The sequence below is a fragment of the Sitodiplosis mosellana genome, unplaced genomic scaffold (assembly GCF_009176505.1).
Source record: "Sitodiplosis mosellana isolate CC-2019 unplaced genomic scaffold, AAFC_SMos_1.0 Smas_scaffold_6181, whole genome shotgun sequence".
Lineage (NCBI taxonomy): Eukaryota > Metazoa > Arthropoda > Insecta > Diptera > Cecidomyiidae > Sitodiplosis > Sitodiplosis mosellana.
Window position 1 is genome coordinate 2,238,753 of NW_022601422.1, and position 23,222 is coordinate 2,261,974.

Below are 23,222 nucleotides of genomic sequence, written 5' to 3' on the forward strand. Positions count from 1 at the left end.
TTCATCGTTACAAAATGATTGCATGTTTTGTTTATTTTATTTTGGTTTACAGAGAATCGTTTGTACGATCCAACTGTTGGACAATGGATGACACCGCTGTGGGAACCACTGGCAACATCAATGAACTTCCCCACCGATGTGTTCATCTATCGATTCCATAACAACGACCCGATCAACAGCAAGGAAGGAATGCGCTACATGACCGATTTAGATTCGTGGCTTGCGTTGTTCGGTTACGATTTGCATCGCATGCAAGGATCCAAATATACAAAAGATCGTGTGTATCAACCACAAGAGACGATTAAATCATCGTTGCTGGCACCTGATTTCGGTGTAATGTCCGGTTTGCAGTGTATTGTTGAAAAAATTGATGAGAAATTCTCCGACTTTGGTTTTGTGCCGAAGCCATTATTGAAAATGGAGCCAAAAACACGCAATCTATTGCCTCGTATTGCATATCGTCGAGGCGTCTTCGGTGAAGGCGTACTCATTTCTCGCATCGATGGCCGTGCCATGGTCAGCGTTGTCGATGGATCAAATAGTGTTGTACAAGATGTTGTATCGTCGGTGTTCAACAATTCGTTCTTCCTCGATTTGCATTTTAGCATCCATGATCAGGATGTATTCTACTTTGTTAAAGATAATGTGCTAAAATTGCGCGATGATACCGAAGAGTTGCGTCGGCTTGGCGGTATGTTCAATACGACCACGCATGAAATTGCCGATCATGGCGGTGCCGGTGGCAAAGAGCTACGGCTACATGGTCATGATGCGGTTGTGATTATCAAGTATGGCGTTGATCCAGAACAAGAACGCCATCGTATACTGAAACATGCGCACAAACGGGCCGTTGAACGAGCGTGGGAGCTGGAGAAGCAATTGGTTGCAGCCGGTTTTCAAGGCCGAGGTGATTGGACGGAAGAGGAAAAAGAGGAGCTCATTTCACATGGCGACGTTGATGGTTTTATCGGCGTTGACATTCACAGCATTCACAAGTATCCCGAGCTAGCGGATGATCCGGGCAATGTGGCATTTCAACGGGATTCAAAGCGAAAACGACGAAAAAGCGGCTTTCACAAAACCACACAAAGACAACATCGACATGAAACGTGAAATTTCACCAACACTATCATAACACCAGCATCAGCGGCAACAGCAACTGTAACAACAATAAAGTAAATAATACCATAAAACGCATATTTGAACAAAGGTTGACTTTGAAACGAAAAGCAAACGCATACAGTTTTTTTTAAGTAAACACATGACAAAAACATACACACAAACAAAACACTCACAAGGAAAATGGTGAATCTAGTTTCAAAACAATGTAAATTATACTTAAGAATTACAGATAATATGCATATAAATCTATATTATTATTATACTATTAAATGAGTAAAAAAAAAAATGGAATTGTGATAATACTAATCGGACTATTTAAAAAAATGGAAATAAATTAATTAAAAAAAAAAAAATATGTAGCGTCAATTGAGTCGAGCAATCGATTGATGCACGCATTAAAAGACATAGGCACACACAAAACAAGTGAAAAAGATAAAAAAAAAAGAATATGAATACATACACTGACACGTAAAAGTATAAAAAAATGCTAATGAATAAGAATTGATTGAAAATTAGAGGAGAAGCTATCCGTACAAAAAGCCCACAACTAAACCTAAACTATTAAAACAAAAAACAACCAACAAAACAACTAGAATGAAAAAAAAATATATTTGTACTGCATGATTATGAACAAATGATTTGAACAACCACAACAACAAAATTATAGTAAAATAAATATTGAGTGAAAATAAACAACAAGTTTAAATCAATACAGAAATGTTTGTCAATGGAATGAATAGAGGAACAAAACAACAAAACAACAAATGAACTCACTCTACAACATACACATATTCAACTGCTTTATATTTAAGTCTACATACAATTTAATGGATAGTTAGTGTAAGTTGAACACACAACAAATAAGGAGAACAAAAAAAAAAAGAAGTGAAAATTAATGGAGGTATGGTATTCGTTGTTGATATTAATTCAATGAAAAAAATGCACTCCCAAAGAGAAAAACACTCACATAAATAAAACTAAATACTCGCATACGAGTTGAGAGTGTTTCTCAATCAATCGAAATCAAAAAAAAAAAAAAATTGTTAAATTAAACAATCGACTAACAAATCTATTGTTATGTCATACTCACATCACAAATACGTCGAACTGTCCTGATTTATGATGAGTAAATCTGCATCATTGACGAGATAACAAAATCGAACGTAAAAGTACAAACAAAATCATCTGATAAGCGGAAAATGAGTCTGAATCATTCGCCAAATTGATTACTTCATCACCGGTTCCCTTGATCTGACTGAAATCTCCCAGTAGGTGAACAGAATTTTTGTGTAAATATTTATAATGGAAAAAAAAAGAGACGATACGATTTCAACTACCATCATTTGGGCATTCAATTGTTTTCTTTTTTCACTTATTTCTGTCATTTAATCGTGATTCATTTTGAATGTACTTGAATTTGCCTGAGTCATTTTAACACTCAAAAATTGGACAACATTCAATGACTTGTCGCGGTTGAGTTAATTGCCTAGTATATTTCCATTGTAACTAGGCGTTCCAAAGTAAAAATGATGAGCATATAGAAGGCAAAATGATTATTTTAGTATAAAGTCAGTCAATCAATTGTGGCGAATGAGATTTTCCTATGCAGATCAATGAACCGACAAAGACGAGCTGAGAACTAAGTATGAAATTGTGTATATGTGAATAAAGTAAATAAAAAGCGACACACACAATTACAAAAAAAAATAGAGGATGCAAGAAATGAACAAAAAAAAATGGAAAAAACGGTTTTCTTTGATTCCTGGTTTCGAAGCATGGTGTTCAGCAAGAAATAAATGGTTCATGGCACAATATTAGACTCAACTCATCAAACAAAACACAAATCACGTGCATATTTAGAGATTCACAACAACTGGTTTCAATTTGATGCTCAATTTCCACAATCGATCTAACTGGACTCCTGAACTGTCTGTCAGGATATTTGCAATACTCGGTGAATGTTTCTCTTCACTTCAGGCAAATGGCATCGAATTTTGTGCGAACAAAAAATGCAACCAAATGCTGCTTATACCAACCAAAACACACCATGAAACCAAACTACACTCGAGCTTAGTGTATTTTTTAACTCAGATGGGAAGTGTAACGCAAATCGTGCACACATTTCTAATGCAGAAACAAAACAAACATACATGAAGTAAATAATAAATAAGAATTGAATTGGAGATGCGATCGTATATAATTTTTTATGTCAATGATATTAGTTGTTTAAAAGGACGAAGAATGAGCAGAAGAGAAATACTAAAGCAAGAATAGCAATAATATGGTGCTAATGTTCAGTGTGGATCAATTGATGTCCTGCAAAATACATGTGGAGACTGATTCGATTGATCCATAGCGGGCATCCAGCACAATACCATGAAAATTTATGATTAAAAAGCCAAAAAAAAAATACTAATTGTAATGATTGCATGAAACAAACAAAATAAAAACCCTAGGCCATACAAGTAAAGAGCGAGGAAAAAAAAGTAAATAGGAAAAAATAGAACAACACTTGCATTTGTTATATAGGAGAGTGTCACAAAACAAATGTTTCACAGCAAGAACAACATCAACAACCGAACGTGAAATACGCAAATCAACTAATTATTTGACTTAATTTATAGCAATCCAATATTTGTTATTCGATAAGGAGAAGAAAGAGGAAAAGTTAGGCTGATTATTAATATTATTATTAAAAAAAAGAAGAAACAACTGTAAACATCAAATATTATTATGAGATCAAGAATAACGTGACAATTTTTTAAGCAATGCTATTTAAGGACGGAGATAGAAAGATTGCAAGAAAGAATCAACTTAAAGTATGAGATATTACACAAAATTGCACGCAAAGAAAAAGTCTATTTAATAATCATTACGCAGTAAATAAAAAAAACAATAAAACGATTAAAAAAAAAACAACAACATTCGATTTTTTTGATGTAATTCAATTTGAATTTGTTATGATGACCAACTCAATTTAGGTTCGCCTCGCAGATCGATTTTCTATATGAAAGACCATAATGTTGCCAATATGTTTTTTTTTTAACCAAAATGATTATTGGGAACATTACGTGATTCTTGTAATCAGCGTGTAAGTATTGGTTTGAGCGACAAATTCCGAAAAAATAGAAAATCATTACGGATTTATTGAAGAAGAAAAAAATGGCCACGAGTAACGATCCTTGAAAAAGAGAGGAAAAAAGACATTAAGCCGAATGGGCTTATAAACAGGGTAATAAATAAACAAAATCAACGGTAAATCGCATATGTAGATTAAAGATCTGTGCAGGTGCCGAATGAATTTGAATAATGAACGAAACATGGAAAGTGAATGAAAATAGTACGATTTCTAAAAGACTGTCACATGATTCTTTATCTCGAATAAAGAAAAGATAAAACCAAATAGATGGAAATAACACATGAAAAATAGTTTAAAATGCATTTGACATTTAAAAAAAAAATGGTTTTAGTTGGAGGAGAAAATAAGAGCGAGAAAACCAATAGTGCTGATCTAAATCAGCAAATTGGTTTGAATTCCGAATCAGATGGAAACATTTAGCAGTAAATCTGGACAGTTCAATCAAATCAATGGATTTTTAAGTCGAATTCTATCTAGATCTAGCATCTAGGATCATGGACATATTGAATCGTATAAATATATGCGAAAAAAAAAACACACACACACACACACAAACATTATGCAAACTAATGAAAAGCCTACTCGGGACGAGGTTGAGAACTATGAATCATTTCATTTGGATTTTTAGTCAACATGCATGGCATTCGATTGGAAGGACTTCATTTTTCACTTGTAATTATTAAATTAATTGTCTGATGGAGAGAAAGAGAGAGAGAGAGAAATTAATTGGATACTACGATGGCCAGAAAGACAAAAACCCTACATTTAAATTTAGTCACAACAAATTCAAGCAATAATTATTTTAGTGAAGCTAATTGAACGTTTATTAAAGAGAAAGAAATCTATTATGACTGTTTGAGAGGTGAAAAAACAGGAAGCGGAAAACAACAAAAAAAAAAGAACACAACTACTAGCACACACTCACACAAGAGACGTAACCACTTTCATATCCTTCGTCCTTTCTGATTGTATATTTATTGAAGAAATAGAAAGAAATAAACAGCGTTTATATAATTTATTGAACACATGATGATGGAAAAGTATTATACCTGGATGGCAGTAAACAGAAGAAATTTTTTTTTTTAACTGACATAAAAAGAAAATTGTTAGGTTCAACTAATGTTCTTAAGTAGACACTTTTTGTAATGAGTAAAACTCCTTTTTCCACCAGAATCACCCCTCCCAATTAATTGGCCACTAAATAAATATTCGATCTAGATCAACAGCACAAATATACGCGATAGACATATTTATAGTTTAGAAACATTCATCTAACGGCCACAATCCAATCGAAACACGTTTGATTTGAAGAGGAAAAACACTCTTTTTTTTCGAAGTTTATCTGGATCTTAGAACAGATTTTCTTGATCATTTCTTCTTTTTTTTTGGATCGAAACATATTTTCGTCATGATGAAACGTGCACGTTTCAATCGATTTTCACAAATCATATATAACATATGTCCTATATAGGAAGCCACAGAGTTTTTTTTTCTTTCTAAATAGAAGTGGTGTATATAAAAAAAAATCAGTTGTAAATTAAATTCGGATGATCGCCGAAATGGAAAAACCAAAAGGAAAAATGTGGAAATAGTAAAATTTGTAAGACCTAAGAACCGGGTTGTTAATACTGGTAATCAACCGAACCGTTGAAAGAGAGTGTAACCACGGAATTATTTTCAACGGAAGTACGGTTCAAACAATGCATTAACTAAACTACAAGTTAGACGAAAATGCAATGGGATTTTCTTTTTTAGTTGAAAATACAAGCAGACAGAATACCAACAACAACAGCAACACACAGATAAGCATATATGCATCCAAAATGAAATAAAATCGAAGAGAATAACCCTATCATGTAAAATTGCGTTTGGCTGGAATCTGCAAATACACCAACAACCAAATAAAGACAGAAAAAAAAACAAAATCCCCTGACACATTTCGTCGCCAGCGACAACCACATTTGTAAATAATATTATATGATGTATTTCGTAAAGAAAAAAAAAACAAGAAAAAAATATATATAGCAAAACACACCATATTTGTAGTTATTCAAAGTGAACACAAAACAACAACACGAAAAATAAATATGACGTACATCATTGTCGAGAAAAAAAAAACTGTAAATCTTAAGAAACTAACAAAACAAAACAAAAAAGTATTGTAGATGCGTCCTATTGTTGCTCACAGCAATTAGCATCTTTCATTTCTTAATCCAACTCTACGGAATACTTTGAAACAAAAAACCAAAAACTGCCGTCAAATCTATACAAAACGAACAGAAAAAAAATCACACTGAATTTGGAAATTAGCTCCTAAAAAGCCCATTTATTTTGATACGGACACTTTTTTTTTTATTTGCAGGATATAGTTAGCAAACCGACAATTTTTCCCTGGTTTCTTTTTGACATTCCAAATGAATAATTGAATGAATAAACGAAAACAACAACGTGAAACATAATATCAAAACACATACAGTTACAGAAAGGTTGTTCAGCATCTCTTCGGTTTTGACGAACTTAGATTACAAATCTGAATTTCTCCTTTTCTTTTCATTTCCAACAGAAAAAATTAAATGGATAAATTTTAAAAAAATCAAAGCAAAAAAAAAATGACAAAAGCAAATATTTAAATAAAACGTAAGAAATAAAGAGAAAATCATGTAAGTTATGGATTACTTATGAATTATGAAATAAAGAAATAAAAATATGATAAAAATAAAACAAAAAATTGTACGACTTTTCATTTTCATTTTTTTTTTTCCAGTCAACAAACGTATTTTAAAGCTGATTTTTGCAGGTGAACGGAATCAAATATGAAAAAGAGATCAAAAATGAAATGAGAAGAAATATCGATGGTTTGTTGCGAATCTACAAGAAAACTTGAATCTGTTTGGTTGAATGATGTGTGGAACAATTGAAAAGAATTTCATTCTAATTCAATATAGGTGATGTACGTAAAATTCAAATGCCATTTGATTTCACATTGATTGAGGTGAGTATCTTCTTCTATGCGATGAATAAGAAAATATCTATGAAACCAATATTACGGTGTATCAAAATTACAGTACGATAAAGAGCTTGATTTCGTGTTAATTACAGATTCGTCAGAAAGTCTTCAAAACCTTTTTGTGTTTGGCTGCTTTTTCAATAGATTGCGCCATGATCGCCATTTGGGTTCCAATGCAAAGTTTCTCATTCCAAATAGTTCGACCATTTTTCGACGAGTTTTGATGTTTTACTCGACCAAACCTCAGCGCCATCTCGTGCTAGAAACATATCTGCAAATAATTTGGTTTTCTCTGCGGCGCATCATTTATGCACCACAATTGTGATGATATTTCTGACAAATCATCAATTAAAACAAATAAAACATTTGAAAATTGATGGCATTCAATTTAAAAGCAAATGTAAAAATATTCAGCTGATAAGTTATCGATATGCAAAAGATACAATTGTGATCGGTTTTCGAATCTGTCACATTGCTGAATGTGTCATTGATGTTTGTGCATCGCCCACTAGCCACTAGCCGCAATGAACAGCAAAAGCTTAAGAGTGTGTGAAAGAAGTGCGTTCAATGTAGCATTGAAACTGAACGGCACCATTTTTCGGTCGGATTTATGAACGACATGAAGTGAGCACAAAACGGACATATACATACAGAGAACAATTGGAGAGAAGTAAAAAATAAAGTCGCATTGAAACGACAAGAAGAAACAAAAATACAAGAAATCTTCGATTTGTTTTAAAAAGAATTCGGAAACGAAATTGAAATTCTTAATGTTAGCCAGTGTAAAAGTGTGTTGATGCAAACGAAACAAGCGAGCAATTTGCGATAAATTGGTAATTGAAACAGGCATTATTTGATAGAATTTGTCATGAATGGAATTGTGTGAAATTTGCAAAAAAAAAAAAAAAAATCGGCTTGCACATTTTTTTTTGGCGTAAGAGAGCGAGAGAATAAAGCGGCCAAGCCGAAAGAAGTCCAATTAAACAACAAAAGTGTCGATCGAATGACGGAAAAACTGCAAGGGTTCTAATCGATTTGCGTTTTTTTTTTATTCTTTTCGTTTGTGACTGATTTATGCAAAATTGACAAAGAATACAAATTAATGATAAATAAATAGAATGATTCGAGTTTTGGTGGTGAAGATGTTTTGTATTAAGGTGTGGGTAAGTGCGTTGTTCAATGCGACGAATAAAATGACTACAGTTGAACAGCAAGCATGCACAATAGTTTTGCATAGATGTCGAAATGAATGTTGTTTTAGTGATTATGAGCGAAAGAAGCAGAATACGAAGAGAAAGAATGTTGGAGAGAGAGATTTTGATTGTGAGTGAGTGCGTGAGTGAGTGGGAATGGCGTAAAACGGTGTCTATATGTGTATATGAATGTGCTGCGGTGAATGAACAAATCAAGAGCAAACGCTAATTTTCTTCTTTCTCTCGTAAGCATAAGCAAATTTTGCCAACATGCTGATTTGATATGATCTGCTTCAGAATTTTTGTCTATTTCGTTACTTTTTCCAACTTTCACTCGACACTATCGTGCTATACTGGCTGCACATAAACACTGAGAAAGTGCAAAGCAGCAATTCACCGCTAAATTCGAATCGGAAATCCATTCAATTTCAAAGCCGATTAAATTATTCAACCTGTGATTATCTTCTTATTTAGGTTTAAGTTTACGGAAACGCTGCGTAAACTCATACACAAACACACACAACACACACACACACACACAAAAACAACAAAACGCAATAACGCGACAAGAAGGCAAATAGTTTCGCTGGTTCACACAATCTACTCGGTTTTTTTTCTGTCAATTTTTTTTTTTATTTTGGTCTTCAATTGAACCCATTGCTGTTATCGAAAGACAAACATGTCGACAGTACAGCCGTCACAACCCCAACCGCAATCACCTGATACAACAAAAAAGGTTTGCTCGGATGGAGAAGACTTTTCAGACACAGCCAACGAAACGGGCACATTCGAGGTACGTGTTCAAGTATTTATATACGGTTATTGTGAGTTCTTCGATCGGTGTTTAACAGAGAACAACATCAAAAAAAAAAAAAAAAACAAAACAAAATTATGAAAAAGTGGCAAAAAACAAATTCATTTCATTCAAGTAGTTCAATCGAATATAATGACTCGTTAACACTTCTGATGTCGTATGAAGTTCCATGATGATACAAGCGAGAGAAAGAGAGGGAGAAAGACAGAGTTCGCGACTATCAATCAAAGTGCAAATCTGTGTAGCCTCTGCATGTTTTGTGTTTGTTCTTTGAATTCGACGATATGTCATCATTTTCATCCGATTGACTACTTGGGCATTTTTCGTGTCATTTTGTGAATTTACGAATATACCGTCACCGACAACAAAATCAGCATAGTGATATTAGTCGACGTTCAACATGCGCACAACCAATTGATAATTATTTTTCTTTCTTCTTCATTACAATTAAAATGTTCTAGCATGAAACTATAAGTGGCATTTTGAAAAGCAAACAAACGGTACAATCATCACAATGGATAAGTGAAAAGAAAATGCGTAGTGCAAAACGAGAGCATTGTTGATTGATTCGCTTCAATCTACTGCGTTTCCGCTGCTATGATTTTTCCGCTTTCGAATTTCAATATAAATATAATCACTAATGAACAATGGATTGCATTGGCATTTTGTAATGGTTTCATTACAATTTGCCGAACAATTGTTTTGCCAATTTTTCAAATGGGGAGACGATGATAGCGAATTTGCAACTGGCGACTATAAGCGAGAGATTTTTTCGCTGTGCTTCGCATCAACAAGCGATTTTAACTCATTTTCACTAACGATTTTTTTTTTTTTATTTCTCTAAAATTCTATCAAAATCATCAGCTATGCTCGGATGCAAACAAAACGGCCACCAGTTCATCACACCAAGATTCAGAGTATGACACGGCCAGCGATTCACAGTCATCGGACGAAGCGGATCCGTTGCATAAGGCTGAACCGGTCGGAGACTCGGGCGGCGGTGACAACGCTAACGATGGTCTAATTGATTTAGTCAGTGCTAAAACGGGCAACATGCAGATCACAGATGACATTCCAATCGAGGAAAGTCGCAAATTATCGCGCAAAGAAAATGACCTGAACGATGACGCCGATGGCGAAGCGGACGATGACGAAGAAAGGTATTTTATTTCGAAACAAAAATGAGAAAATCAATTGAATCTGAACAAAAATTTCAATTATTCGTTTAGTTCAAATCGTATTGGCCGAAGAGGCAGCCGTAGCGGTGATTCCGAAGATGACGACGATGACGATGATGACGACAGATCCGATGACGATATAAGAAGTGATGGTAAGACAAATGACAGTTCTTTCGTCTTTTTATCGTCGCTTTCTTTCGTTCTTTCTTCGAAACGGTATTGGACAGTTAACCATTTACTAATGCCGATTATTTGCATAACGTTTGGAATTGATAGTTAAGTTTTGCAGTGAACTCATTTTCTTTTCTTTTTTTTTCTTCTTTTTTTTTTGCTTTGATAACATGTAAATTTGTTCTCTTTTAACTATGTCAAAATGATATCACGAACAATGTTCCGAAAACAGCATGACTAAACACAAGCATTCTACTCTATGTCGATTAAATCCGTTCAACGATTGATTGTGTACAGTTCTATTTATAAATCTTCTTTATAACGAATTATTTGGTGGCAGAGTATTTTTTTAAATTAGGATAAAACTCACACAAATTGCATATAGCATCTGTATTGAAACAAAAAATGAAAAAAAAAAATGCTGAACATCATTCGCCTGCATCAAACACCTGCAAAAAAATTATTTTAGCATTTTTTGTACAAATGGCTCTACGCTATTGCGAAAAAAAACTCACGCTTTTCACCTATCTTACTTGTTTTCAATCGTATGTGGTTTTTTTTCACTTTATTCCAAAAATCGAGGCTCAATATGTTGTCGTTAAAATGGAATATTCAATTAAATGGAGTAGATGTCTGGAAATAGTGTCTCAATTTCGGCACAAGTTGTTATTTTTTTTTAAATTGATACCGTTATTTTCGCACCCTGTTACTATCACTGGAATATCCAATTTTATTGTAGGTGAATTTTGATTCACCATAGCTTGCAGACGGTTTGTGTCCAGTTGACCGTTGTCAGTAATCTAAGCAAAAAAAAATCCTAAAAATCTTGTCTCGGTTTGTGATATGGCATATAGTATTACCGATGGTTTTGCAGACAACAGACAACATACAAATCTCTCCTGTTTTTTAGTCAGACTTACATATTCGTTCTGTGAAGAAATGATTCAATTGAATGAAATTTAATTTATGCGAAAGGAAAACAAAGATTTGATTTTTCACTTACAGACAACCTGTGTCTTAGATCTTGAATATCAATATTATTGAGACCCGCTTCTTTCCTACATTTGTTGATGAGCTGTTGACAAGAGACATTGATACAGTTGCTATATGTTATTAGTACGCAAATTTTTTGAACAAAATTGTATATCGCTCATTGATCAAAGCCAACGAAATATACGTAATTCCATTCTTGTAAAATTCTTTTTATATAATAACTCGAAACTATAGAAATGTTCTGATTCAGAACTTTTGACGTTTGAGTTGATAGTACCGTACTCGTTTCGTTGGATAATATTTGCGCGTTTTTAACATTGCAAATAGTGATACTCATCACGATAAAGATTTTCATGTTGATCATCTGGAAGAATGTTCCGAAATTGGTTTGATGCAACCAATTCAATTAACGTACTCTTTGGAAAGCGGACGGTTTTTATACTCCAAAAATCGTTTTGTATTGATTATTTCGGCCGAATTTATTATAGAAATCAGAAAGAATAAACATTTCAATAAGCAGAAGCATGTCTGTGCGTCTAATTAAAATTATATTTCCAAAATAGAATATGGAGCATGAAGATTTTGGCTTCGCTTTCTTGATGTCATGGCTAGACTTTGATAAAACACCAAAGAGTAAATCTCATGGATTTTCCAAACGCACGCAACAGACAAACAGACAAACATTCAATTTTATTTATATATATTCATTAGGCATAATTAACTAAAAATTAGCAACAACATGCGAAATAAGTAGGGTGCTCGATTACTTTAAAATAGTTTATTCAAAGTGGTGAATAAAAGTCAGAGCCTGAATGTAACTGATCATTTCATAAATTTTCTCACTGAATTTAGATGAAAGTGAGAGCGATAACGGAAGTATTATATTGGACCTGGAGCGTCAGCGTGGCGATGGTGAAGAAGAGCAAAATGAAGATTCAAAGAAAGTCGACGACGACGAAGATCGTAGCAATCCACAATACATACCGAAGAGAGGTGTTTTCTATGAGCATGATGACCGAACTGCCGATGATCCGTATGTGCTTTATTTTATTTCAAATAAATATCATTGAAAAAAAAAGCGAGAAAGAATTTTCAATAAAAATAATGAATTGATTCCATAAACATCGTTTTTTTTTTTTCACAAACAGAGATGCAAACAGTGCAGAACAGGAAAATGGTGATGAAGAGCAGCCACCAACGCCAGTCCAAAAGAAAACAACAAAAAAGACGACGGATCGTTGGACGCACGATTTCTACGATGAATCGGAGCAGGCACCGAAATCCCGTGCTGAACTGGTCAATTCGTATGGCTATGATATTCGCAATGAAGATGGGCCGCCGAAAACCAGACGCAATCGTCGTTACAAGTAAGCGAACAGCGACTGTTTGAATTTTTCCATTGTGATAAATTTTCATTTGTACCGTTTTTTTTTAGCCGCGGTCCAAGCAAATACACCCGTAAATGGGAAGATGAGATGGCGTATGCTAAGCAAAATTCGGCACCACCGCCAAGAAATCCACGCCCGGAAGATTTTCCAGAGCTCGGTTCAAAGGGTGAACGACGCCGGCCCAGTCATCATGAACGTGAAGAAAAAGAGAATAAAACACGGCAAAATTACCAGATCGATGACCGAAACGATGACAACCGAAACTATTCGAGTCGGAAGAGAACGTCAATGCGGCAAATCAGTGACAGACGTGATAGTGATCGACGTGACAGTGACAGGCGCGACAGTGACCGACGTGACAGTGATAGACGCGATAATTCCAGATCGCGTCATCAAAACGACCGGTATCCATCGAGTAAGAGTTGCATTCAAATCGTTTCCTTCTTTTGTCTTGAAATAATATTCAATTTGACTGAGAAAAAAAAACTGAATTTTCTCTAAAAATGTATTTTTTCGCGATTTTAGGCCGTGGAAACCGAAACGATGACCGATCGGATGATCGACGAAGAAATATGGATAAGGGCTTCAACAAGGGTCGTGGCCGCAGCACGATGGAATTTAAAAATCAAAATCGTAACAAAAACCACGAGTATGAAGGCCGTGGCGGCGGCGGCGGTGGTAGTGTGCATAACCGAAATAACAGCAGCGGTCATTCGGAATCTCGAAATCAACAGCACCATCATCATCACGATGATGAGCACGTGGAATCCGTTAGTTTCACAAATTCAAAGCTTAATAACAATTCGAATCGATTTTCCAACGTCGAATACTCGAATGTTGGATCGATGCAGGGTCGAGAATATGGCATACAAGAGCCAACAATGGTAATTTCTTAAATTCAATCCAATTAAATTCTACAAAATACTGAACAAGGAGAAAATTTTGAATGAAATAAATAAAAATCGTTACAGCAACAACAGACACAAAATCAACAGTCACAATCTCAGCAAAGGTTCCAATTAGTTTCCAACGAAATACCACATAATTTAGAGTCCGGCAATCAAATGTCTAACCAACAGAATTCCCAAAGTACTTTGCTAACAACGAACCATTCATTGCCTATCTCATCGAGCGTAATCGGTGAGTGCTGTTAGAAAAACATGGTCAATTCTGGAATTGATATGAAATTGGGCGATTTTTTTCTTGTTCAATTTTGTAGCAACACCTGGAGCAGCTCCTCTGAATCAGCAAGCATTGCACGGCCAAGCCATAAATCAAGTACAACAGCAACAGCCAATGGGACACATTCAAGGAGCTGGTAAACTTGATTGATAATACACTATCGTAGTTGTTGTTGCCATTCTTTTCCCCTTCCAAACTCTTAGCGGTTACAGTTTCCTTTCATCAAGTATTTTTTTTTTCTTTCACTTCATTTTGCCAAAGCTATTTAAAACCAAAATAAAAAATTGTTGATTTGTACATATGTAGAAATTTTGTTTGAACCCAATCCCATTTTTGTTTTAATTATTCAGAGATGACTTCAGCGCACCTGAGTATTTGTGTTGTTTTTGTTTTTGTTTTTGTTTTTTCCTTCGTTATACTTTACCTTTTTGGTGAAAAAAACTTTGTAGCAATATTTTGTGTAACATAACAAAGAACAGTTTTTGAAAAACCACATTTAGATTAGTAAAATATGAAGAAAAAAATCCCCAAAAGTAGAAATTGCGTAATATTGCGAAATTGAACAAATGCGCGTAATTACTAGGTGCATATGACCACACAATGCGAATACCGGGGGCAGAAAATGTAAGCTCTTCTTCGTTATATTACACAAAATATTATTTAAAAAAAATCCTGGCCAAAAAGCTAGAGTAGAACGAAAAAACAACAAAAATACTCGGGTGCGCTGTAGCGCACTTGGGTGCGCTATAGTCATCTCTGTAATTATTTGTAGTCTTTTCTTTCTAGTTCTATTCTGTTCTGATCACCTTGTAAATTTTCTTTCTTTTGCATGCATTTTTTTTGGTTTCAACTCACTGTCACCCCTTTTTTCCCTCCCTAACACACACGTTGTAATTATCCCCAATGGAATTGTTCAATATAGCGAATAACGCAAGTAATTTAACTAAAGGTCATGTGAAACGCTACTCAAATCAACGGCAACGAACTGGTTTGGAAGCGCAAACGCAACCACCTCAAGCGCAAACCCAACAATTGCCCATGAACGTGGTGATTCAACAACAGCCTCAACAACCGTCACAACCACCACAAAATCCACATCAAACCAGTGCACATCAGACACCTCAACCGAACGTCGTGCCGAATGTTTCAGCACCCACACAGTTTCAACCAAACTATTTCCCGAACGAATATCCAGGTAAGAATAGATAGTGTTTGACTGCAGAAAAGACTCAACTGTTTTCTTTAATTCATTATTGATCAACATTTCGTTCCTATCTTTATTTCAGCAATCAATCAATTGTACGTGTCTGATATCAGGTATGTAATTTGAAAAAATAGAATTTTTTTTTATTGGTCACTATTGCCGCCGACAGTCTACTGCTTTGTTTTATTGAACTATTGTTTAAATCGACTAAATGTTTGTTTGGTATTTTTGGAACAGACAACCACCATCAGGACCAGCGGCTGGATACTTGCCGCAAGGAGCACCACCACCCACGGTTGCCGCACCCGTTGGTGTACCTCAGATGATGAATTTTGTATCCGCTCATGCGCCTATGCAACCAGCGCCCGTCGTTCAACCCGTCGTTCCTAATGCTCAAGTCGTTGCACAGCCACCCCAAGGCCAGTATCCAGCGTATCCACCATACGCTGGCGTACAAAATTATAACTCAGCTGTATGTTATTCGTACTTGACAAATTCTTCTTACTATGTCATATGAAACTAACGGTTGAATTTATTTTTTTTCCTGATCAGAGCGGTATCACATACTACGCACCACAAACACAACCTCCACCGCGACCCATATTGTCACAGAGACGCCATAAAAATGCGATTCCAATTATGGCGCCGCCAGAACGAAGCAACAAAAATGCTCATGGCAGCCGATCAGGTGGCCATGGCAGTGGGCACAATCCCGGCAGCAATGACAGCAACAATAACAGTGATCAACAACAGGTACACATTTGACGAGTCAAATTATTGGTGAAACATGAACATATTTTTCGTTCATCTGTAAATGGAAAAAAAATGCCAAGAAAAAGATTTAAATTTTAATTTCAATAGAAAAAATTAACTGGAGCCAAAAAAAAAAAACCGTAGAAAAAATTGATTAATTAAAATTGTAGAGTATCGAAAATAGAAGACATAAATGCAAACTTATTGACATTATAAATTTCATTGCACAGGCGGCAGCACAACAGTCGATGGATAACTCGGCGGAGAATATCGATCACATTTTGGATAATATGTTTGTACAAAGGCCGCACCCATATCAGTCTGGTCTAGCTGGTAATTGAAAATGCCCAACCTTGAATTTTGTGTGTGTGTGTGTGTGTCGCAATGAGTAGGTAATTAATGGTTTCTGTTTAATTAAATGTTTGCAGAGTCACCGGCAGTGGCACGAAAGGACTCAACACCACCGGTTGACGGTCAAAATGTCAGTGGAAATTCATATTCACAAGAGCAAAATGTTCATGATTCGGCACCCACATCGTCATTACTGCAAGGAAAAGATGATACGGGAAATCCAGATCAATCGGCAGCATCGTTTGGTGATATGAACATTTCAGTTGCCGTAAGTGAATTTGACGAGAAAAAAAAAAATATTTCGAACAAATTAATGTGGAAAGAAACAATGGGAGACGTTTTCTAAACTATGAATTTTGATTTTCAGATTCAGGCGAATCAATAGGTTCAACGAGGACATCAAGTAAAGAAAAAAAAAAATTGAACAATAAAATGAGATTTTGCAACTCCAGAGAGAGCAACCATTTGTAAATACTATTGAATTGAGAACGCTGTAATGAACCTCGCAGGGAACAAACGAAAAATGAAATGAATTCACACTCCACACATACAATTACACAGACATATTAGAATCCCACACACCGACCATTCATCTCTCACAAATAACCGAAAAAACAATGGCCGCGCAACAAATGGCCGATTGTATTCAAATTACAATTTTATTTAAAAAAAAATTCTTCAATTTTTATCACATCCGCATAAAATAACTGCCCGACTCTAGCACGTAATAGCATTATAAACCTCATTTTGGCCAGCATTTTCATGATGATTTCCTCTTAACTTGGCCCATTTTACACAATTTAAGTGCTTAAATTATTATATTGCATAGTTTTTTTTCCGCTTGCATTCATCGTAAGTGACATATTAGGAGTGTCAAAAAACAACAACAAAACACACAACTGAATGCATAATTCAAAGACTTTCAAATTTTTTTAGAATTATCACTAAGAATTAATAAATTTATCAATTCCGCATGTTGTTTGAGAATGACAGCAACAGATTTATATGAGCGTCATGTAAATATAAAAAAAACAAATCATTTGATTGTATTTTTTTAACACAACAAGAAAAGAAAAAGAAATAACAACTGAAATCAAATGAAAAAAAAAAATGATTCTGTAATGCACGCGCATAAATTCTCATTTTTTTTTAAAGCAATTGTTTGGAATTCAGTTATTTTTAGATTTTGTTCAGAGAAACCGTTAGAGAAGAACGCATACAATATAGATACAATAATACTATGTAAAAATTGATAAGAAACAAAAACGTTATTAATATCCCACAACAACAACAACAACAACAACAACAACACAGAACATGGAAAATTCAAATGAAATTATATAATAAAAAAAAATGGCTTGACAACAGCGAAAATTGGTGTGTTTTTTTCTTCTTCTTCTCAATTTCCCTTTTCATGCCGAGCAGAAAGAGCGAGGAGAAGTCGCTTTTGACAGTTACCATGGGTTACGCGTCAAAATGTAAACAAATTCGAACGCATATCGTGATGATGAATGTTTACAAATATACAATTGTTTTTTTTGTTTGTTCCGATGTGTGTAGTTTTCGCTGACGATGACTTCAAAAAGTACAATAAATCACGCGTCTGTGGATGTTAACCAATTAAAAGATGTGGTCGAAACGAAAAAAGTATCGCGAAAGTCGAGCGAATCAAAGCACAGCAAAGGTAGACGAAGTCAAAGCTTGGATCGTGTATTGGACGATAATAGCGGCGATTCACGAGAAGAGCGCCGAAATCGAAGGCAATTCATGCATTTGGTAAAGTATAAACCGTCGAAAATTACGATTTGAATATTTTATGACGATGATTTTCTATGTTCCAAAATTAGATTTCGGAAAAAAATGAGCAAATCGAAAAGTTGATGAAACGTGTAACGACATTGCATTCGCTGAACAATGAATTCGCCATTGAACATGAAAAACTTGAAACAGAATTGCAAGAATTTCAACAACGTTGCGCCGATTATGAAGCGGAACGTGAAAAAGGCTGTGACTCATGCCGTTCATTGGCCAAACAAAATAAGGAACATCAATTGGAAATCGATCGGCTGGCCAACGAAAGTGAACAGCTCGTTAGCGATATTAATATGATGAAAGTGCTCATTTATCGATTGAATGTACAATTGGAAAACTATCAAGAAATGCTTCGCAAACAAGATAATGATGGAAAACCATCAGCTCGCACACGAAATCACCACCATGCTGGCCATGAGACAATTTCGACTATCAATTACGAAAATATTACGTCAATCGATTGGGGCTGCGTGCAGTCACATGTTTTAGCACCACTTTTAAATGCATACCAAGAGACAATTCGAGAGAAAATGAATTTAGTAAAGCAGTATGAGGCAGAGCTGAATCAAATGACCGGGCGAATAAAGGATATTTTGACCGAAAACGAAGCACTTTGTACACAAATCGAACAAATGAAACAATACAGCGATACGTGGACAGCGGAAAAAGTTCAACTAAAGGCACAACTGGACGCATGCAGGTGAATATGTGATTGAAAAAACCGCCGAAGGGCATTTTTTTCCCAAAAAATTGTTTGAAAAGAGTGTTTTTTCATGAAATTCCTCCGTGATTGATTTGTGATAGAGCGAAGTATGCTGTGGAGATCTGATCAATTTTTCCCAAATAATATAAACAAGTCTCGATTTTTTTTTAATTAGAAAGAAAGCCGAGATTCATTCGAAATCAGGTGATTTGGCCAAGGAAAAATTGATGGAAGTGATGCGTTACTATGAGCAAAAGATCCAGTCGCAATCGATTGACATCCAACGTTTGCAGGAAGCATACGGCCGTTTGAAGGGTGAACAAAGCAATTGCAAGACGATGCATGAACAACCCGAATTGGTTATTGAACGGTTGAAAGAATGTCAAAGGTAATGAGATAATAGCTACGAAAAAACCCGAACTATTTGAGAAAAAAAAGAAGCGTTACATAATTTCAGATTGTTTGACGAGACGAAAGCGCAATATGAAGTGGAGAAAAACAAATTGAACGACGAAATAAATGCACTGAAAGAAATGAACCAGAAAATCGAAGTTGAGAGCCAAAGTTTCAAGCTAAGAATAACGGAGCAAAATTCGGTGATTGATTTACAAAAAGAGAAACTTGGGTAATTCATGTCATCTCGTTTCTTTGTTCATTTCCCCCATGTTGTACTTGTACAGAAATGTTAAGTTTGTCTTTGAGATAAAAGCTAATCCGACAGACGTCTTCTTAATGGTTTATTCCAGAAAATTCGAAAAGAAACTAGAGAAATTACGTCATAAGTTTTTGCGTTTGCGACAATCGCGTGAGGTAATAAAAAGCCGCTTGCGAAGTGCCATAACCTGGAATCGAAAGATTGAAGCAGCCGCAAAGACAATATCCTGGCAAGATTTGCGTAAAATCGAACAAATGCTGATCCAAAAAGATTATCAACTGCAACAATTTCGCATTCAACATCAAAATGAAATGGAAAAACTCCAGCGAAAATTGAGCCGGCGAGACGAATTGCTGCGTAAATTGCTGCTAAACAAAGTGAAGAAGAAATAATTTGCACAAACATATAATTTATATCGAACCATATTCAGGGATAATAAATTGATGCGACAATTTGATTGGTGTTTGAGCGTTTTTCTACGTTTTTTTTTTTTTTGTTTCTATTTATTCCATTCGATCCACTAAATGCTATTTTCTTGTTTCATTAGTTGCAGTCGACATATATATCGAAGTGCACATTGCTATAAAAGACACCCTCGACGGATACGTATGTTGTTGGTTTCGCCTCACCCTATATTTTATCGATTTCACAATGTACGCGCGTATTGTGTGTGAGAGAGCGATGATGGCAGTAGATTCAATGAAGCCGATATTCAGTTCAACACACTGGCACACACTCAACGTCCCTGCTTGTAGTCCATTTCAAACATAATGGCAAGGCACACATATACACACTCAGTCATTCACATACACACACACACACACACACGCGAGCGCTCACATTTACACACCGATATGCCATGAAATCGCTAGCCAAGTGAATGCCGCCTGAGTTCCTCCATTTAACAACACATCGTTGTTGACATGAATTAAACCGTATGTATCCCAATTGAAAGGGCTTCCTCAAATGCACATACATGTATTTTATGCTCCGCTTGTGTACGCTGTCACACAAATACATTCGAACATACGGCGTAGCACATGCATTTCCATTGAAACTTATTAGAATTTGTGCACACACCAACACACACACACACACACTCACTCTTTGACAATTGAAAATAGATGGCATGAAAAACCCTCAGTTTGCGTACACACTTGATGCAGTACATTCAGGATTATATTCAAACAAACAGTAAAAATAGAACTCTCTCTCTCTCTGTGTATATACATTACATCTGCAACATTTAGCGAAATTGACAGAGATAACCAACGAAAAACCCAATTTCTGGACAATTCAGTTGGGTGGAAAATGTCAAATTGAGACATTTCGTAACAAAAACAAAAAACTATTGAACAAAAAATCCTAAAAACTAAGTCATTCAAAAATAGAAAAATGTAGACATTAAGAAACTATAAGTCTAGAAAATCCGTGTAAACATTCGTTTAGTTCAATTGTGAATTATTTCCTTTTTGGTCACAACATTTTAGTAGAATTATGTGTGTGTGTGAAAATAAGTGAGAAAAATTTGCTCGCCAATCGTGCAAGCAAGTGATTTGATACCAAATCATTCAAGTGCCAATATGTTTTAGTGAAAATTGATAAGCTGACAGCAGCCATCAGAGGGTAATAAAATTATTCTGTTTGATGTGTTAACAGGATATTTTTCCTATTTAAGATTGTATTGAAATCGGACAGGCTCAGATGATCCAGTGATAAAGTGAAACGCAAAAAAAAAATCAAATGTTCTGTAATTAATGATTGTGTATGAAATGGACGATAGTGTCGTTCAGTTAGGAATGGAAACGATGATAGTCATCAGCATTTGTGTTTGATGTACTGTGTTGATCCAGAGCACATTGTTTTTGCTTGGTCTGTCATCCGTGTTCTTAGTATGAAAGACGGCATTGATTGATATCTTGAAAATTCGGATATCTTAATTTTTGTCTCACTGATTTGCATCCACAACGATGCACTTATTGCACATCCCGTTAGTTCATTTTCATTTTAGGCCCTTTTCCTTGTTCGATTTTTGCGTGCGTGTGTGTGTATGCGGTGTATATGGTGTGTATGCAAATGTGTGCTGTGTATTGATGTAATCAATTTCAAACAGCGAACAGTGGTCGAATTACAAGCATAAAGTGCACATTTTCACCGATGATTCATATGTTCGTTCGCATTACGAGGGAACGACGGAAGTACCAGTGCGTTTTTGTGTATATACGTTCACATTGTTCGGCATAAATACTCGGTGCGGGTGTATAGTTTGAACCGTCACGTCGTCACTATAATGCATCGTATGAATGTGTGCTATTTAAAATCGGTGTCGAGTGCTTGCTGAACTTACAAACAAAAATACGTTGAAATTTATGCGTGAACCTTTCTTCGTCATATTTACGCCCATTTGCACGCATTCGGAAAATATAGCGTCTCGATGGTATTACACGAAGTGGTTTTAATGACGGTTTCGGTGAAAAGTTTTCATTTAGCACAGAGCGCGTGCTAATCACACACATACACACACACACACACACACACCAAACGCCCTTGTAATTTTCATTTAGTACTTTTATGTCATAATTTCAGCTGACAGAGCTGAACAACATATGGAGAAACACCGCTGCCGGTGTTAAAAATCCAGTTAGATTTGCTTCTACTACGGAATTCATATTGGATTTTATTATGCTCCAAGTTTTCGATCTAAAATGTAAAAACGCGATAAAGAATCAGAAAAAAAGTGATAAAGACTCAGCGCTACATTTTTTTGTAGTTATTCATAGAAGAAAAAAGGTTGGAATTTGAATAGAAAAAATGAGATAAAGAAAGAAAAGCATAAAGAGTTCTGCACACTCCATTCAAGCACACTTATAAAAATCGTTATAGCCTGCAATGCGTATTGGTTTGAAGTGTCTTGCTGCAGGCTTCCACATTCAATTGAAAACCGGCATTGCTCTGCTGCATGAAGAAGCGGATTGAAATCACGAGCATAAATCCTAGTTTTGCGGTCAAACTGATTCCGTATCATAGAAAATGATCTTAATAGCGATCACATTCAATCATCTACGTAGGCGAAGTGAGGAAACAATTCAATTAGGATGTATTTAGATCATGTGCGAGTCTAATTCAAATTTCCTTTGCTCAACTTCTGCTACTGCTTCATACCGAAACCGGCTCCATTCGAACACATTACTTCAAGTCAAATGTTTAAGAAGGGGGGAAAAAATATATGATAACGTTATAGAAACCTATAATTCTATTTTATTTTTCGAAAAATAAAAATAAAGCAGCACTCGGTCGTTTGACAACTTGTTTTGACTTTATTAACTGGTTATTTAATTACTTGACTCTCGAACTATTTAGTATTGCTATGAATAAAAACATCATTATTCATTGGAACTGTTATACAATAATTCATAACACGTCCAATAACATGTAATTAATGCCGCTACGAAGAACACTCTAGAGATCTTCAAGTTAAGAAGATCTTTTAAAGCATCGAATGAATTCGTTTGAGTGAATTCCAGTAGAATTTTATTCGGTGGCATACCTTTGACATA

At 35.3% G+C, this 23,222-nt stretch overlaps 4 protein-coding genes across 13 annotated transcripts in view; all 4 read left to right on the forward strand.

Annotated features, from left to right (window-relative positions):
• The window catches only part of LOC129576284 (teneurin-m), a 405,617-nt gene extending 401,343 nt beyond the window's left edge, over positions 1-4,274 (forward strand). For all 5 annotated transcript variants that reach the window (XM_055461077.1, XM_055461074.1, XM_055461078.1 and 2 more), the window contains one exon: positions 53-4,274. In XM_055461077.1, the coding sequence (XP_055317052.1) occupies positions 53-1,113 (1,061 nt within the window). In that variant the 3' untranslated portion in view covers positions 1,114-4,274. The remainder of the gene's footprint in view (positions 1-52) is intronic.
• A 3,239-nt stretch (positions 4,275-7,513) lies between these two features.
• On the forward strand, positions 7,514-17,869 carry LOC129576286 (protein CASC3-like). 2 transcript variants are annotated; one of them, XM_055461080.1, is made up of 17 exons: positions 7,514-8,101; positions 8,936-9,254; positions 10,140-10,435; positions 10,505-10,605; positions 12,470-12,650; positions 12,766-12,984; positions 13,053-13,420; positions 13,531-13,889; positions 13,977-14,145; positions 14,225-14,323; positions 15,110-15,382; positions 15,474-15,504; positions 15,629-15,863; positions 15,944-16,144; positions 16,375-16,477; positions 16,573-16,763; positions 16,863-17,869. In XM_055461080.1, the coding sequence occupies exons 2-17, from the start codon at positions 9,141-9,143 to the stop codon at positions 16,878-16,880; spliced, it is 2,958 nt and encodes a 985-aa protein (XP_055317055.1). In that variant the 5' UTR covers positions 7,514-8,101; positions 8,936-9,140; the 3' UTR covers positions 16,881-17,869. The 2 variants fall into 2 exon arrangements, with proteins under 2 accessions (XP_055317055.1, XP_055317056.1); XM_055461081.1 differs by having other exon boundaries at positions 15,137-15,382.
• Positions 17,870-18,067: 198 nt separating this feature from the next.
• On the forward strand, positions 18,068-20,080 carry LOC129576229 (protein Cep89 homolog). The gene is made up of 5 exons (XM_055460938.1): positions 18,068-18,271; positions 18,343-19,007; positions 19,186-19,398; positions 19,468-19,635; positions 19,757-20,080. The coding sequence occupies exons 1-5, from the start codon at positions 18,068-18,070 to the stop codon at positions 20,055-20,057; spliced, it is 1,551 nt and encodes a 516-aa protein (XP_055316913.1). The 3' UTR covers positions 20,058-20,080.
• A 749-nt stretch (positions 20,081-20,829) lies between these two features.
• LOC129576288 (dystonin) overlaps positions 20,830-23,222 on the forward strand; it is a 141,673-nt gene continuing 139,280 nt past the window's right edge. For all 5 annotated transcript variants that reach the window (XM_055461123.1, XM_055461124.1, XM_055461125.1 and 2 more), the window contains exon 1: positions 20,830-21,291. The gene's annotated coding sequence lies outside the window, so the exon portion shown is untranslated. The remainder of the gene's footprint in view (positions 21,292-23,222) is intronic.